At 41.1% G+C, this 18661-nt stretch overlaps 1 protein-coding gene across 4 annotated transcripts in view; it reads left to right on the top strand.

Annotated features, from left to right (window-relative positions):
• The window catches only part of dclk1a (doublecortin-like kinase 1a), a 514704-nt gene that overhangs the window by 469130 nt on the left and 26913 nt on the right, over positions 1-18661 (top strand). For 3 of the 4 annotated variants that reach the window (XM_072477021.1, XM_072477023.1, XM_072477024.1), the window contains one exon: positions 4218-4331. In XM_072477021.1, coding sequence (XP_072333122.1) covers positions 4218-4331 — 114 coding nt within the window. Of the gene's footprint in view, positions 1-4217; positions 4332-16446; positions 16521-18661 lie in introns of all 4 variants that reach the window. The other variant, XM_072477022.1, reaches the window with a different exon arrangement.

The following is an 18661-nucleotide window of genomic DNA, read 5'->3' as shown; positions in this document are numbered from 1 at the left end:
CCAATAAGTCCCCTGAACCAGATGGGTTGCATCCCAGGAGATTAAAGGAAGTAGCTACAGAGATAGTGGATGCACTGTTAGTAATCTTCCAAGAATCCTTAAATTCTGGAAAAGTCCCAGAGGATTGGAAAATTATCAGTGTAACACGTTGACTCAAAAAAAGAGGGAGACAAAAAACAAGTAACTATAGATCAATTAGCTTAACTTCTGTCATTGGGAAAGTGATAGAGTCAATTTTAAAGGATGTAATAGCAGTGCAGTTAGAAATGCATTCTATAACCAAGCAACAGCAGCGTGGCTTCATGAAGGGGGAAATAATGCCTGACAAATTTATTAGAATTCCTTGAGGGTGTAATGAGCAGGATAGATGAAGGGGAACCAGTAGATATAATATACTTGGATTTCCAAAAAGCTTTTAATAAAGTACCACACAAAAGGCTACTTAATAAGGTAAGAGCCCATGGTGTTGGAGGTAGTACATTAGCATGGATAGAGAGTTGACTAACTGGGAGAGTCAGAGAATTGGGATAAGAGGAGCATTTTCAGGATGGAAACCTGTAACTAGTGGAATGCCACAGGGATCTGTGCTGGGGCCACAACTATTTACAATGTATATCAATGACTTTGATGAGGGAAGTGAATGCATTATTGCCAAGTTTGTGGATGACACAAAAATAGGTGGGAAGGCAAATGGTGATGTAACACAAAGTGTCTACAGAAGGATATAGACAGGTTAGGTAAATGAGCAAAACTTGGCAGATGGAATGTAATGTAGGAGAATGTGAAGTTATGCACTTTGGTAGGAATAATAAAGGAGCTAAATATTATTTCAATGGAGAAAGATTGCAGAAACTGCAGTACAGAAGGATTTGTGAAGGATTACAGAAGCATAAATCACAAAAAAGCTAGCATGCAAGTTCAACAGATAATTGGGAAGATAAATTAAATGTTGGCCTTTATTTCGAAGGGAACGGAGTACAAAAAGAGAAATACTGCTAAAACAATGCAAGTCGCTAATTAGACCACACCTAGAATACTGTGAACAGTATTTTGGGTCCCTTATCTAAGGAAAGATACACTGACATTGGTGGCAATTCAGAGAAGGTTTACTAGGTTGATCCCAGGTATGAAGAGATTTTCTGATGAGGAGAGGTTGAGTACATTAGGCCTGTACTCAATGGAATTTAGAAGAATGCGAAGTTATCTTATTGAGACAGAATGGATTTTCAGGCTTGACAGGGTAGACGTTTAGAAGATGTTTCCGCTTGTGAGAGAGTTTAGGGCGAGAGGGCATCATCTCAGAGTAAGGGGTCCATTTAAGACAGAAATGAGGAGGAATGTCTTCTCAGAGCAGAAGGAGGCCATTTGGTCCATCAAGTCTGCACCAACCCTCCAAAAGAGCATCCAATCTATGCCCACTCCCCCGCCCTATCGCCGTAACCCAACCTAAAAGGGAGATTTAGCATGGCCAATCCATCAATCCACTGAACCTAACATGCACATCTTTGGACTTGGGAGGGAACCAGAACACCCAGAGGAAACCCACGCAGACACAAGGAGAAAGTGCAAACTTCACACAGTCACCCAAGGCCAGAATTGAACCCGGGTCCTTGGCGCTATGAGACAGCATTGCTAACCACTGTGCCACCATGCTGTCCTGATCTAACAATCACTAAGTAAGTCCACTTTCCTGCCGACCATGGAGAGACCTGGTCGAACTGTAAATAAACCAAAGTTCTTTATTCTTACTCGATGAGGACTCTCTGTGCCCTTATTAAAACAACCATCTTCCTTTTTGCTAGACATCACTCCAGGCAATGGAATGATTTCCCCTGATTCCTACAGTACCTCTTCCAAGTATAGAGGAGTACAGATTCATTAGCTAAGGGAAGGTGGTAGTGGAAATCAATCAGAAGTTTCCTTGCCCATGTTGGACCCGATGCCAATGTTGCGGAGTCCCAGAGGTACGTCCCCCTGACTGTATACTATGGTGATACCACCTCTGGGTTTGCCCTGTTGTGGGGCAGGAAATACTCAGCAAGGATGATTGGGGAGTCTGGGGCTTGGCTGAAAGATAGGAGTATATAAATGTCAGTTGTTGCGTGACCAGTCTGTGGGACATTGCTCCCAGTATTGGCATCAGAAATTCCCAGATTTGTTGCCAGGAGGCCTGCAAGGGCTGGGCTGCATTCACCTCTCACAGGTCCGACAGAATAGGGTTAAGAGTTTACACTTTGGGTACAATCAGCAACCCCGGGCACAAATTGCAGACACAATAAAGCTAATTTTGTGATGTGAATTTTTTGTCCAGGTTTTTGTTCAAATTCATTTGCACGTCACTAAACATGAAATCACCCTCAGATCAGTGCAACTGGACATAATTTCAGATCGTAATTTTTTTAAAAGTTGCACCTAAAAAAGGACAAACAGCCTCTTCAAAGGCCCACAAGCAGGTGCAATTAATAGAAACGTGCCACAGTGATTGATTCAAATTTGGGGCATTGCCAGTTTTGTGGGCGGGACCACCTTCTGCCAGGATAATTTGCACTGGATATAATTTGTGCTTGGAATTCCTAAATCATTTGTGCCTGTTTGGCTGATTTTGGAATACCAGCGCAACCTAGTGGAATTACCCAGGCTTCAAGTCTTGAAAACTAAAAGGGAAATATCACCTGAAATAACACTCTTATCTCAGGATTTTTTATTATGAGATTTCATAACAAACCTGACTCCAAAAAGAAGCAATGACTTTTTCCAAGTCAATATTAGAATGCTGATGGAAGGCTTGAGTACTCCGGCTAGAAAAACCATGATAATGATTGCAGGAAAAACTATTAACACATGTATATTTAAAAGCAATAAATTAAATAGCCGTGCTATGAGCTGAAAGGTTAAGAGTTACAATCTTAGAAGTAATGGGAAGTGTTGAAGTTCCCATTTACGAGTTAGGTGTGAATCTAGTCCAAATGGATGAAGCCAAAGGCTAATATTGTAGCACTGAGGCTAGTGTTAATTTGGGCAGTTGTCTCAACTGAAAACAAAAAGGAAATATTCCCCCTTCAAAGGAAAGAATGCCCCTATTTTAGAATTAGTTGGCTACAAGGTGCTCAAAAAGAGAATGAGAAATGTCACATTAGGTGGAATTTCACGAAAAAATTTTGAAGTTTGTGTGTGGCAGGTTTTGCAGGGGGTTTCCCACAAGCTCCGCCGGCGAGTTCCCGACTGCTATCAAACGACACTTAGTCACTTTTTTGGGCCCTGGGGAGTTTCTCTCCAGTTTAGCCCATACTTGGAATTTTGTTCAACACTGAGGAGCTAGAGTTCGGGCCGCCATTTTGAAAGGGTGCACCAATCTCTAAGTGCATTTGTGGCTCCCCCCCCCACCACCCCACCCCACCCCCCATGGGCATTACCCCACACACCCCAAGTGAGGACACCCTGCTTTGGGGTCGATGGGGTCCCCCCTCTTTAGGCCCCCCCGATGCCCCCTTACAGGCACCCCTTCCAGGAATCTCACCCGTCACCCTCCCCTTCCCCCCCCAAAACCTCCCAGAGGCTCCTACTTACCTGCCCTGCACCCCTACCTTCATACCCCCTGTCCACCTTTTATAGGCATGGCCGCCTCTGGCCCTGTCCCTTGGCAATGCCACCCTGGCACCTTGGCACTGACTGTCTAGCAATGTCAATGTGCCCATGTTCCATGGGGAGGGCCAGGGAGCCACCCTGCCCCATCTCTGGTCACCCAGGGGCCTCCGATAGACCCAGAGACTCACGGATGCTATTCCACATGGTCCTCCTTTGCGTGGACCAGTACTGAATGGCACCCAGCTGCAGCCTCACTGGGGAGACTGGTAGATCCCGGGAGGCCGGTAGATCCCAGGCAAGCTTGCCTACGTAGATTTAAAACCTACTTAGGTGCATGCTGTTTGGTCACGCCCCTTTAGTCGGGATTTGTATTTTGAGTAAACTTCCCTACGCCATGCTGCACTTGACCTGGGGATGCTTGCTATTGACAATGAATGCCTGAAAGAGGAAAGTATTTAATTCCCCAAATCTACATTCATTACCTAGATGAACACGAAGGAAAAGTAGAAATCCCACTACCCCCCTTTTCAGCATGATGTTTGTTTGAAATTTTCAGAGGAATGCAAAGACTATTTTAAAAATATTCTTCATGACTGATTTCCACTTATTTTTACTTCTTTCCCCTCTTGTAGGATGATGGGTTGCCAGAGAATGAATATCAACTATCGGTGGCTGGAAAGTTACAGAAACACTTCAACACAGGCCCCAAAGCTAGCAACACCACAGCCGGAGTGTCTGTGTTAGCAGTAAGCATCAATAATTATTAATAATTCATGCTATTCCCATGAAAAGACAGTACCCATTTTGTAGTTGGCATGGTTAACATTCAAGAGAACATCATTTTCCCTTTCTGCTGTCATTTCATAAAAGTGCCAATTTTCCTCTTTCCCTATCTGCCACTTGCCTCAACCCCCTCCAAAGGACACAAACATTATAATATGTAGGATCCATGGGAACTGTAAAAGCTCTGCTCTGCTGTTTGTTTTTTTAAAGACCGAACTTTGTGCAAAGAGACATATACAGCAAGTAGTGATTTCATAGTTTAATTCGATTTCTGTCAGCAAAGCAAAATGGATACTGTAATTTGGACAACTTTGGTGATATTTAGCCCTTAAATACAAATGCTCAGATTTTTCTTGCAGGTTACTCAATGAATGGAACAAGTAATGCATTAATAGTTTCACCACAATCTAACTTCATGATTAGCTTTAATAAGAATTCCAGAGTAGACGGGAGAAAGACGGTGAGGTGCAGAAGCTTACAAGAAGATGAGCCATCCTAAAAAGGGACTCGAGACGGTCTTGGCATAATCTTGATGATAATCTTTAGCCCCATGGTTCTGTCATTATATTATATTTCACTCCACTCATCTAACACCCATTCATACGGACAGTGTGAGTTGGAAAGGTTGCAATTACCAAACTACTTTTTATAAATCTGACTATTCTTTCATTTTAATATACAGGTGGTTTTGTATGGCATAACGTTTTGCTGGCCTCATTTTATTTTGAACCATTTGCTGCCCAGTGTAGTCTAACTCCGTTTCCCACCCTTTATCAAAATAGTGGCTCGAATGACATCAGTAAATAACCATGTTGACTGGTGTGCAAGGTTCCATCTGTGCATGTAAAAATTTGCAAATACACTGCCGCAGGAAGATCTTAAATGTGGCATTTTTTTAAATGTAGTAGTACCACACTTGGATTTTTTAATAATGCACCCTTGAAGCACCACTGTTAATGCTGCCATTCAGGGAGCTGCATGATGTGATATTCTGCTATTAGTAAAAGCTACCAGCACAATACCAGCATATGGACATACAGAACAGTAGCAGAAATAAGACCAGCAAAAAGGTTGGCGGAGCCAATTTTGTATCTCCATTCCTCCATAAATCTTGACACCGTTTTAGATTGGTTAAAATAAAAATAAATATGAAAAAAAACCAATTCTATGAAACATTGTAAAATATTTATATTTTGGTTTACGTAAGTCAAGAACAGGAAAAGGTAGACGTAAAGGAGACATATTGGGGTTGGCATGTGGTAACAAGTAGGGTACGGCAAGGATCCGTACTTGGATCTCAGCTATACAACTTAGATGAGGGACAGAGCACAATGTATGTAAGTTTGCTGAAAACACAGCGAGGCGGGAAAGAAAGTGGTGAGGTTGATACATAGAAGCTGTTGGAGATGTAGACAGGTTGAGTGAGATCGCAAGAACATGGCAAAAAAAAATACAGTGTGGTGAAGTAATCTGTTTTGGTAGAAAAAATAAAAAAGCAAAACATGTTTTGAATAGCAAGAGAGTGGGAAATATTTGAATTGAGAGCCTCGTACATTAATCACAGAATTTTAACATGCAGTTTCAGCACGCAATTAGGAAGGCAGATTGCAAGGCCCAGATTTTCGTCATGACAGAGAGGTTCTCTCTTGTGGTGAAAATCCCAGAAATGCCAAATCTAGGGCAGCACGGTGGCTCAGTGGTTAGCATTGCAGTCTCACGGCGCCGAGGTCCCAGGTTCGATCCCGGCTCTGGGTTACTGTCCGTATGGAGTTTGCACATTCTCCCCGTGTTTGCGTGGGTTTCGCCCCCACAACACAAAGATGTGCAAGGTAGCTGGGTTGAACACGCTAAATTGTCCCTTAACTGGAAAAAAATGAATTGGGCACTCTAAATTAAAAAAAAAGAAATGCCAAACCTTCTAATTCCCAAACCAGGCATTTCCCACCTTTGAGGGACAAGATCTGGAGGCACTCTAGGGTTCACACATGCATAATTCATGGAGCATGCTGGCAATACTGAAATAGAATTTTGGAAGATCAGAAATGTGGTATCTGGAGTGTGCAGATTAGAATAGTTAAGTAGAGGTTTGAACTTTGTGAATGTGTTTGGATAGAAAGGTAAGACACCCCTTTGCTTAGGATCCCGGCACACCTTTGGAAGTAGTAAGGCACCCTTCGCGATTATTAAAAGTGGAAATGGTTATACAGTTTTTATGCATAAAATCATCAGAGCAATCAGAGCTTTCCAACTGTCAAGGAACTGTCAAACTGTCAAGGGACTATTAAAGAGCTATTCAGCAGTCACCACTGTACAGCTGTCAAGGAAATTTCAGCTGTCAAGGAACAGTTGAGAAAACTGTTCGGGAGAATTGCCAAGGATATCAGGTGAATTGACGTGGAGAGGGTCGTGACAAGGGGTTCTGGGTGCGTCCAAGGGTTGGCATGAGTTGACACTAAATATGCATAGGGAGTATAGTGGTGGTTAGAGGGACACATAGTTGGTAAAGAGGGTATGGGGCTATGGGGGTGGGTGGTGGCCTGGCATAAAGGGTATTGGTCCCATGGGATGCGTGGGGCATGGGTTGGCATATGGTGGCATAGGTGAGACATAGGGACATAGGGAGTGGGGGGGTGGAGTTGAGGGGGCTAAGTGGTGAGCGCTGAAGCAATATTTTTTGTTTTATTTTTTATTGATGCAAACAAGATGTCGGGGCACAAGAGGAAGGCCTTGCACCCAGCCCACCTCCGCACCCAGCTGCCTGCGCAGTCGTCCCAGGGTCAACCACCCCAACAATTGAAAATCTGATCTGCGGGCAAATATTTTTAAAGGTCTGGTTCGCCAAGCCAGGAAATCACCCGACTTGACAACTACCACCCAGGAATTAAAATCTGGGCCTATGTTAGCCTTTGTTAAGAAGAGATAAGAGTACGTAAGTCTAATTACAATTTCACAGGGCAATGCTGAGACCACACCTGGAGTACTGTATATATTTGTTGTCTCTTTACTGAAGGAAGGCCATACTTGCCCTTGAGGACATGCAACAAAGGCTCACTAGGCTGGTTCGTAAGATGAGATGTTTGTCCAAGGAGGAGAGATTGTGAAGACTAGGCTTCTAGAGGCACTGGAATTTAGAACAATGTGAGATGATCTAATTGAAATATATAGGGCGTGGTTTAACGGGACAAAAACAGAGCCCCTTTTTCAGCGCGTTTAAAATATTCCCCGAGGTGGGGAATGTGGAACAGGGGTTCAGTCTTAGAAAAAGGAGCCAGCCATTTAGCACTGAGATAAGGAAGACATTGAAATTCTCTGCCTTAGAGAGAATGCTCAGTTGTTGAGTATATTCAAGACCTGGATTGCAAGATTTTTGGGTGCTAAGGGAATTAAAAGTAGAATAGAATAGAATTTACAGTGCAGAAGGAGGCCATTCAGCCCATCGAGTTTGCACCAGCCCTGGGAAAGAACACCCTACCTAAGCCCACACCTCCACCCTATCCGCGTAACCCAGTAACCCAACCTAAACGTTTTGGACACTAAGTGCAATTTAGCATGGCCAATCCACCTAACCTGCACATTTTTGAACTGTGGGAGGAAACCGGAGCACCCGGAGGAAACCCACGCACACACAGGAAATCCACGCAGACAGGGGGAAAATGTGCAGACTCCGCACAGACAGTGACCCAAGCCGGGAATCAAACCTGGGACCCTGGAGCTGGTTCGTTCCACAGATGCTAAGTTTTTCCAACATTTTCTGTTCGTCCAGATTGTCAGCGTCCACAATATTTTGCGTTTTATTCATTGCTGGTTATGGGAGCTGTCTGTGCACAAATTAGCCATTGCATTTTCCTACAATACAACAGTGAATACACTTCAAAAATAACAAATAGGCTGAGAGTGTTTTGGAATGCTGTGGTAAGGATGATCTATAAATGGAAAGCTTTATTTTCCTTCGACAGTCTCCCAATTAATTTTGCACGGGTATTTGTGGTGTTGATTGGAAGGATTGACCATAGCCATAAATGTATTTCCATTTTGCTTCTAATTAGGTTTTTGAAAGCTACTTACTTCCATTCTTGGCCCTTTTGATTAAACATTGTTTTTATTTCCACACACAAAACATTGTCAAAAAATTGCTGATCTGCAGGGGGCAGTATTATCATTGAAACTTTCCTTTTGTCAACATTTTTGTACCGATAGAGGTTTTTTGACAGAGGTTATAAAATAATTGAGGGCAAAGGATTAAATAAATACCCTAGAAACAGTAAGAATTTAATATATTTTATGGAAGTGTCTTCCATTTGTCATTTCATATGTTAAAAACTTTGCCACATGTTGTTGATAACATTTGCACTTTATCAAATACTACTTCACTAAATAGAAATAGCCTATTTAACCTGTATTCAAAATTATATTTACAGATGAGAAAGCAGACTTTTTTGCCAAAGCTTTTTATCTTGCACTCGTCAGGACAAGTCCGAAGAATATCAAAGTCAGGGGAAACAAAAAAATTATGCTGTATGAGAAGAGAATGCTGGTTGGTTGCCAATTGGACTATGGCAGGTGCATTGCCATAGAGAATGCATTAGTTGAAGATTATTGTCAGTTAACTGAAAATCATTGTTTGAAATTTAAACCAGGCAACTTGACTCTGATTAGCCAAACATTATCCTGAGGAATGAACTAGTGAATGAACAAAGAACAAAGAACAAAGAAATGTACAGCACAGGAACAGGCCCTTCGGCCCTCCAAGCCCGTGCCGACCATACTGCCCGACTAAACTACAATCTTCTACACTTCCTGGGTCCGTATCCTTCTATTCCCATCCTATTCATATATTTGTCAAGATGCCCCTTAAATGTCCCTATCGTCCCTGCCTCCACTACCTCCTCCGGTAGTGAGTTCCAGGCACCCACTACCCTCTGCGTAAAAAACTTGCCTCGTACATCTACTCTAAACTTTGCCCCTCTCACCTTAAACCTATGCCCCCTAGTAATTGACCCCTCTACCCTGGGGAAAAGCCTGGGGAATGGCTGTCACTTTCTTTGTTTAGCTGAAACAGGCTCAATGTGTGTAACATGTTATTTCTGTCTGCAAAGCACATGGCCTTGTGTATTAATGTATATAGTTTCCAGATCATATGAATGCATCACACTGTGAGCCTGATTGGTTGTAAGCACAATTCTTAGCACACTGAAGATTATTTAGCAACTGTTATCCAATCGCAGAATTGCAATGAATGTTGAGCACTGTGGTTTGAATTTTGAAAGCTCAGGCTGGTTGGGTGAGGTTTGTACCTTGCCCATTGCAAACAGTGGAAGGGACATGTGTTTTGATGCAATTTGCCAGTACTTGGGATGTACGGCCTACATATCTAGCATCAAACTGGCACTGATTTTCATATGCCACATTACTCATTTGTGTGATAGGCAGAATGTCTATTTTGAGCTTAATGACAGCATTCTGTTAGTGCCAAATACCAGTTCTTACTATTGCATAGTAGCAGCAAGAAATAGCTAGCTTCATCTATTGCTCAGGTTTTTGAAATACCTTGCCCTTCTAAGGTAATCTGAGATCAACTGGGCACTTTTCAGGGCTGAAAGGCCTTTGGCCTGTTCATGACTTTGTGTGATATGCAGCGTGATATTTTCTGATCAGGGTAGTCATTATACTGCAGGATGCAGACAGAAAGAGCATGTACCCACAATTCCTTTTTTCAGCTAACCAAAATAAATGACAACCATTCACTAGTTCATTCCTCACAGCAATGCCTTGACCAATCAGAGTCAAGCTGCCTGGTTTAAGTTTCAAACAATGCTTGTAAGTTAACCATCAGTCACCATCAGCTTGTGCATTCTCCATGGAAATGCCTCTGCCAATGAGTACTCTCTTCTCATACAGTATAAATTTGTTGTTTCCCCTGACATTGGTATTCTTGCGAATTGTCATCATAGAATCATACAATTTACAGTGCAGAAGGAGGCCATTCGGCCCATTGAATCTGCACCGGCCCTTACAAAGAGCACTCTACTCAATATCTACCCTATCCCCGTATCTACCCTATCCCTCTAACCCAGTAACCCCCACTGAACCTTTTTTTTGGACAATAAGGGCAATTTTAGCATGGCCAATCCACCTAACCCGCACATCTTTGGACTGTGGAAGGAAACCGGAGCACCCGGAGGAAACCCACGCAGGCACGGGGAGAATGTGCAGACACCGTACAGACAGTGACCCAGCCGGGAATCAAACCTGAGATCCTGGAGCTGTGAAGCAACTGTGCTAACCACTATGCTACTGTGCTGTCACCATGAGTGCAAGATGAAAAGCGACAACAGCAAAGTCTCCTTTTCAGCAATATTCAAATTCTGTGCTACCAAACAACTAATTATATTTACATTACTTTGATGTGGCCAGTTTTTTTAGAGCTCTGACTGCTGATCGCTTTGTTCTGTAGTAATCAGAAATAAAATAATAAAACAATTGTTTATCTAAATGATTAATGATTCCAGCTGTCAGAAATGCTAAAATTTGGAAATTCCAATCGGTGCTGTATTAGAACAGTTTGATTATAGGCAAGGTCACCAGCTTGAGATTTCAACAGCAAAATAACAGAGTATAATTTCTAAAGCATTTGTGAAAATCCTGTAATTCTATACCATAAAAATGGAATTTGAATTATTCCATCACCACACATCTAATAATAATTTCTAGCATCTGTAGAATATGATCACCCAAACACCAGTAAAGTTCCTAAAAATACATAATTTTGATGATTTTTAAACTTTGTTTTACTCATTCATGGGATGAGAGCACCACTGTGGCATTTATTGCCCATCTCTAATTGCCCTTGAACTGAGTAGCTTACTATACTATTTCAGAGGGCATTTGAGTCAACCACATTGCTGTCACTTGTAAGCCAGCCCAAATAATCATGGTAGATTTCCTTCGCTAAAGGGAACCAAGTGGTTTTTTCTGACAATTGACAATGATTTACTAGTCATAAATGGTTTTAATTCCAAACTTTTTTTATTGAATGTTGTTGATTTCATCATCTGGGTCTATTGGCATGATGTTTAAAATAGTATTGATTATGTGCATATTTTGACATTTAGGGAGGGATTGTCCAACCTCCCAGCCCCATGTTTCTCGGCGGTGGGAGGTGGCATGCTGTTCGCTGACGGTGGAATTCTCTGTACCCACTGCTGTCATTGGGATTTCCCATTGAAGCCACGCAGGGGTGCACTGCCAGCAGGACCAGAGAAACCCACCTCCCGCCGCCAGCAAACAGCTGGAGAACTCCAAAACAAATCCTATCTATCCCCCTTCTCAGCAAAATGCAAATTTATACGGTCTGGCAAAATTCCCAATAGGTATGAAATGATCTTTTGGAATATTGTGCATTGAAGATGTTCGCTGATTAACAGCTACAAAAATGAGACTGTCACATGATTTGAACAGTAACAGAAAATGCCAAGTCTTCTCTTTAAGTTAGTTCTGGTATTTTGCTTTTGTTTACTCGATTTGACCATCAATAACTATTAAAAACTGGATTGTCACGTGATTAGAACAACTGGAAATGCTCAGCAGGTCACTTGCCGGGGCTTTCCAGAATTATTTTTTGTTATATCAAGGGCGGGATTCTGTGGCCGAGCCCGCCTGGCAAACCACTCCCCCCCCACCACCCAGGTCAATGGACCTTTACATGGTCCGCGTCCCGCCTGTGGAAGAGCCCAGCTCAAGGTTTCTAGCATCCACAGTATTTTGCTTTTGCTCATCTGATTTGACCAGGTGCGCCTCAAGCAATCAGGCAAATACTCTATAATTGTAGTTAGTTTATGGTGTTAACTACTGCATCACATTTGGTACAAGGTATGGGTTGCGCAATAATTTTCCAACACAGTCTGTCAGCAGGATGGAGGGGGTGCAAATTCTTCGCCACAGTGAGAGAAGGAAAATTTGACTGGTGAAACAACTCGGACCATGAGCGAGTAACCAGCTTGCCCAGCAGCTTAGACAATGATGTGTGATATGGGGGAGGAAGAACTAAATGGGAAGAGCCCATAAAAAGAGTAGAAATCTGATATTTTTGTAGCATTTTAATATCCCAAATTATTTTTGATATTGAAAATTACATTCCTTTATTTTAAATGCTCCCACCCAAAATTAGTATAATTCTACATTATTATTATAAATGCAAGCTGCTTGAATTGTGAAGTCCAAAATATAGGCCGAATTTGCTGTTCCAGCTCAGCCTCAATTAAATAAATTCGACCCCTGATGCAACAATATTACAGGCTTCATAATTTAAGTATTTAATTAATGCCAGATTATTCAAATGACTGAGAAAGTGCGTCGTGTTGTATGGTCCCAGATTTGCTACCTGATTTGCGCTAGGTTAGATGATCTCAGCTAGGATGACAGCAGTGGCCGGCGTCCTTGACCTATGTAGAACAAAATGGCGAGGATTCCTCCGTTAATCCTTGCTGGAATTGTGTGTGTGTGTGTGTGTGTGTGTGTGTGTGTGAATGTCAAATGAGGACAAAGCTGAGCTTTACTGCGTTGGTCATCTGACAATGCTGCTAAGATATAAAATGTGGAGAGGAAAAAGAAGTGAATGTTTTAAACACTATACAGGAGCTTCTGACAGAAATGGAACAGTTTCCTATTTCAATGTTTATCAAATTTCTGGTACTGGAGTATGATACTTCTGATGGCTAGTTAGTTTTAACTTGGTTAAAAATTCAAAGTGATTGATTTTTATGTCCATTTTATAGAAAATGTTCTATTAAGTAATGGCTTCTGCGCTGGTCAGTTACAAGGTAATGTATGGAAGCTGCCAATGTTAACCCTTTACTGTTCGTTTGTGCCCGTTGCTAGTCCCTTTTACAGATGTGTCTTGGAAGCTGTTTTTTTTAACTCACAAAGTGCACCTTCCACAATTAAAATGAACGGAAGAATATTTATAACAACTGTTAAGTTTAAATTTTTTCATGAACATTTAAAAAAACTCTTCTGCATCAAATGGGAGGATTAGCTGCTAAGCAATATAGTCTAAGTTGTATCTGTCAAAGGAAACCTCCAGGAAATTGACTTTTCATGAAAATAGGCTATTTCAGTTTAGAATTTTGATCCTGATGTAATTCACTATTACAAAATACATTTCTGCGCGCGCTTTGTTTTTGACCCCAGGGTGACCATAGGACTTCAATCAGATGTATCTTCTTTGTTCAACTCTTCGACATGTTCTACGAGTTGAGAGTAACCTCTAACCCCTAACATATCCTGTGAGGCCAGTCATTTCTTTTGGGGTCAGGCACTCAATGGCTAAGGTTTCTAACAGGATATGCCTGGTTGTGTGGAGTTGTTTTCTCACGTACATGCCTTCTGGATCCTCCAAGCCAACTTATGGGCTAGGTTACACTTTCTAAATTATGATTGATTTTTACCTAGTTCAGAATTTAAATAATTATTTCATATGTTTTGATATTCAATGTTAAATGTATCTCCAAAAATCTGACAACTTGGTTACAATAATTACAGTCAGAATGTTTTAAAGGACAAATACAGCATTCAAGTAATAATTTACTGATATTGGTTGAAACAAAGATACTAAATTACACTTTTTTTGTGTCTTGCCACACTCAACCGAAGACAGAAAAAAATCCCTGCACAGTTCATGGAATTAATTAACATAGCAGAAATGAGACCTTCAAAATTGTAGTTGTCTGAAACTGCTATTGTACTTACAATTTTCCAAATTTGTGAAATGACAAGGTTTCTATGTTAAACTCTCAATTTGTAAATCAAAGTTAGATTATCCTTTTGGATGGAATTTGTCAAAACAAATGTGCCATGAATAGCTCTAAATCAATGTGTTATATCACCTTATCATTTAGTGCAGGAATAGTAATAGCACGAGTAGCGTAGAAAAAAAATTGTAGCTTTTGTTTCCAAACCACCAGTGTGAAATTTGAAAGGGTTATTCTAGATGATCATTAAAAAGTGGGAACTTTTAAATAGTATATGGAAGACAAATGGGAATTAACCAATTGCTGGAGATTTAACTGCGAAATTCATTAATAGCCATTTGAGGAGTTATTAAAAAAGCACTTGCACAAACCAAACTGCCACCAGATGGCATCTGTGGACAAGAGGAAATGGCTTCCATCTGTTAAGAAAGGCAATCAAATGCAGAGCATGGGTTTAGCTTGGGGCAGTTTCTCAGAATTAAAAAATGGTTGTTTTGGTAATGTGTAAGATGTACCAAAGTACAACAAAACATATTGCATTACATTTTATACAGAAAATCTTCATATGATCAGAAATGCCTTTTTTCATTTATAAATCTATGAAAACATTCTTGCAGATGAACAAAACCCTGCAAATGTCTTGGCTTAAACTGATATTTTCAGTCTGGAATAAATAGCCAAGCAACAAAGGATTTTAGTCATGTGGGTGTAGTCATAATTTTGCCCTCTTATTGTGATTGACTACTTCAGGAAGTGTCGGCAACAGTAAGAACAAATAAATAAAACTAGAGTAAAGTATCTGGTTAAAGATATTCAACAAGATCTCATTTTATTCGGAATTACTAACTGACCTGCATTTGTGATAAGTGAAAAGTAACAAAATAAACTCATTCTGTGTCTTAGGCTTTTAAGAGCCATAAAGGATAACAAAAATGACTCAGAAATATTATGTGTAATATTACAAAATATTAACTATTTCTCAATGAATCAGATCAAAATTGGGCATCATAATTTTTTCAAAATAATATGAATTCCTGAAATTTAAAGACTAAAAAATATGCCAATCATGTTGTGCATTGCCATTTTTCTCTATTATGTTATATATTTTCCCAGCTCATTTATATCCAAGAATATTTATTTAGTTGACAGATCATCTTTTAATGTTCAGAATGGTTAAATGAATTAAGATTTTTGTGAATATTTTAAAGTCACTGACTAGATATTATAATCAAGCTTTGAACAACCTTTAAAGTAAGTTGAAATATATACTGGAGGTGTCTTCCACATCCTCATCCCAAGTGAACTACAGGACTTGGTGTATATTTCTCTTAAGCTGATAGCGTGACACTTCCTAGGCTGCAGGTTCTGGGCATTTAACCAGTAAGAAAAATGCTTATAATGAGACAAGAAAATTATGTCCAATCATCTCTTGCATTCCCTCTTAAAGAAAAATTAATGATAGAAAAAGCATGTTCTTTGCCTAACCATTGATATTTGAACTGGTGTAACAAATCCCAAGTGTGGCAAGTGAGTTAGAGTGACAAATAGCTTTGGAACCTCAAAGCCATGGTCAGCAAGTTAGGAAGTGAGAGGCCCACTGTTGTGCTAACAATGAGAGGTTTGTACTTGATACAAGTACCTTAACTCTTTAAGCACTAGTTCAATGCACTCCAGGCAGTCAATGCAGGGAAGGATGGTTTATGACCACAAGAATAAAGATATTATGAGATGATTAAAATATAAGGAACAGCATGCTGTGCATAGATGTCTTTTTTTTTAAAGTAACTGTAAACAGAATTATGGCTTAACATTAAACAGCACGCTGGTATAAGAAGCTAAATAACTTATCAGGCAGCACATTACCACACATCAAACTGTGACCACTATTTGTATTTTTTAAAAACCCTCTTATTTACCGTACTCGGGTTAAGCTAAATTAAACAGAACCAGATTGATGGGTATTGTTTTGCCTGAAATCAGGTGAATCAAATTAAGATGGTGTGAAGTATGCAATCTGCCAAATCAGTCTGATGGTTGTGATTGACTTTGGTTGCAATTGTTTTAACACTTTAAAACTGCAACTTGTTACAGCATTATCGAGACTGTATGCCATGTGAAATTTGCATGTTATTTATACGTGTGTAATGCAACATTGAGATTGTCCAAACCTGCAATTTGACCATATTTGTTAATTTGCTTGTTGGCAAAATGCTACCAGACTGATATCTGTAGCTCAGTACCAGTAAGTAGCAGGCTGCTCTCGTCATGGGTCTGTTGGGTATGGGGACACAATGGCAATCCACTGAGTTGCCGATTTCTCTCTGCTCAGCTGGACCAGGGGTTTTCCATCAACCGATCAGAGTCATTGGACTACTACCAGCAACCAGGAATGTATTGGATAAGGTATGAAATGGTGCAGTGCCAACAGTCAGTGTTTCCATGACAACGTGCTGGCAGTCTCCATTAACCTTACTTCAGCTGTCAGTTTATGCAACTAAAACTGTGCCTTTGATTTATCAAGTCCATATGCTGCTTTATCAGTCTCATTTCAATGTACAAACACCAAGCCTCTCATTTTATTTTCCACTCATGAGTCACGCTGACATTGCAAGCTTATTTATGGTTAACTTAAATTTTCATCATTTTACATTTAGACCTGAAAGTAACACAACCGTAATCAGATTAAATAAAGACAGTCTGTTTATTGCAGTATTTTGCATATACTGGAAGTAGACATAGGTTGGGAGGATGGGGTGGGGTGGGCATTGGCATTGAAATTGGGCCTCGCCAAGTGGTGCCAAGCAGCCTGATAGTGAATTGGCAGCCTGCTTTACAAGGCCCATTTTATTTTGCACTGCAATCAACGGAATAGAAAATCAGCCATGGTATAAAGAGGTCTGCCGATTGGCAATGAGCCCGTTCCATGCCTACCAGTGAAAACCAATTTCATGCCCAAGATCTATTTGAGCAGATCAAACGTGAGCTGATTCAGTCACTCGCGGAAGACATTTCCTTTTCTATTTTTAAGCCTCAACATTTGTTAATCTGCTCCACCTCTCACATATTTCTGTTTGAAAGAGGCCAAATTAGTAGAAAACTAAATCCTCAAGTTACCTCTATCATAGCTTTGTCTTTTACGTGTCTATCTCCCCACACCCTCTTTAAGATTGTAGTAGGGTGAACCACTAAACCAGAGACTTAGTTTCATTGCCAATCCTGGCTCACACTTAGCCAGCTGGCTTGCATCAGTTAATTTGTAGAATGGCCCATTTGGTAATTGGCTTGTACTCTATTTTAAATATGGAATAATTTTGTATTTTGCTTTTCTATGTTTTTAGACTCTACAGTCTCCTTCCAAACCCATGTTCTGTAGTTTAGAATCAAATTTGTCATAGTTCCATTCATTCTCAACCATACGGTAGAGAGGGAGGATGTGACTCTTCCAGAATTGGTTTCAGGATTGTATAGCAATTATCCAGGAATCTTATGCATATCAGGTTAGGAGAGATGGGTGTTTGGGGGTTTAAGGGCAGTCTGGGTGGTCAGGGTGGTTAAGGGAGTCGGAAAGGTAATTGGGTGTCCCGGGGGGGGGGGGGGGGGGGGGGGGTGCAGCAGGGCAATCATGTGGGGCCAGGAGGGTAATCAGATGGCCAGAAAGTTAGGGGACGGGAGGGTGGTCAGGGAATCATTGGGCTGTTGGGGACAGTGGGGTGGGGGGAGGTAGTCAGGGGTTTGGGGATTAGTCCAGGAGCGTCAGAGGGATGGCTGGGGAGCTAGTCAGGTATATGGAATAGTCGTGGGATGGAGGGGAGGTCGGGGGTGTGGTGGGAGGATAGTTGGTTGCCGGGGGTATTTGTAGGGGTGGGATGTAGCTAGGGGTGGGAGATGCTGGGGGTCAGGAGGGTAGTTGAGTGGTCAAACAGATTGATTGACAGCTCATGGGAGAGGGAGGGGTGGGGGGGGGGGGTTGGAGGGTCAGTAGCACAGTTACCCCGGTGTTAGAACTGGTTTTACACCTCCTAACCTTTCATCGATAACTATTCTGCTGAGAGTCCGGACCATCCAAAGTCACAGACTTTAAGTCAGAGTTTTAGAGGGTTCCAGACACAGGGAAATTGCCCAACAGAAGTTGAAACCTCCCAGGCAATGCCCATGCAGTCCTTACCTGAGTACTTCCAAGAGGTCTCCCGAGGTATGACCCTTCAGGTAACGAAATATCTGGGCCATAGTTTATTTTTCTTCCTCTTGCCCGTTATTCAAATGAGTTTCTCAGGGCCAGAGAAGTTATTCAGTAATTATGAACTCGTATATTGTTAAAAGCCCATTACGCCTTATTCAATGAGGCATAATATTTACTCATATTTTTGTACCAATACTAATAGCACAATAATTGGGAACTCACATGAAATCTGTAATATCTAATTGATTTTCATCTGCAAGGGTATATTGGTAGTGCATCTTCTGGAGGAGTGGAGAATCATTGACAGCAACTTTCTTGACATCTGCGTTTAATTGCACATGTTTGGAAATCAGGAGTTGCTGTC

This window comes from Scyliorhinus torazame, chromosome 15 (genome assembly GCF_047496885.1).
Source record: "Scyliorhinus torazame isolate Kashiwa2021f chromosome 15, sScyTor2.1, whole genome shotgun sequence".
Taxonomy (NCBI): Eukaryota; Metazoa; Chordata; class Chondrichthyes; order Carcharhiniformes; family Scyliorhinidae; genus Scyliorhinus; species Scyliorhinus torazame.
Note: the sequence above shows the minus strand (reverse complement) of the source record. Positions and strands in the feature narration are given on the sequence as shown.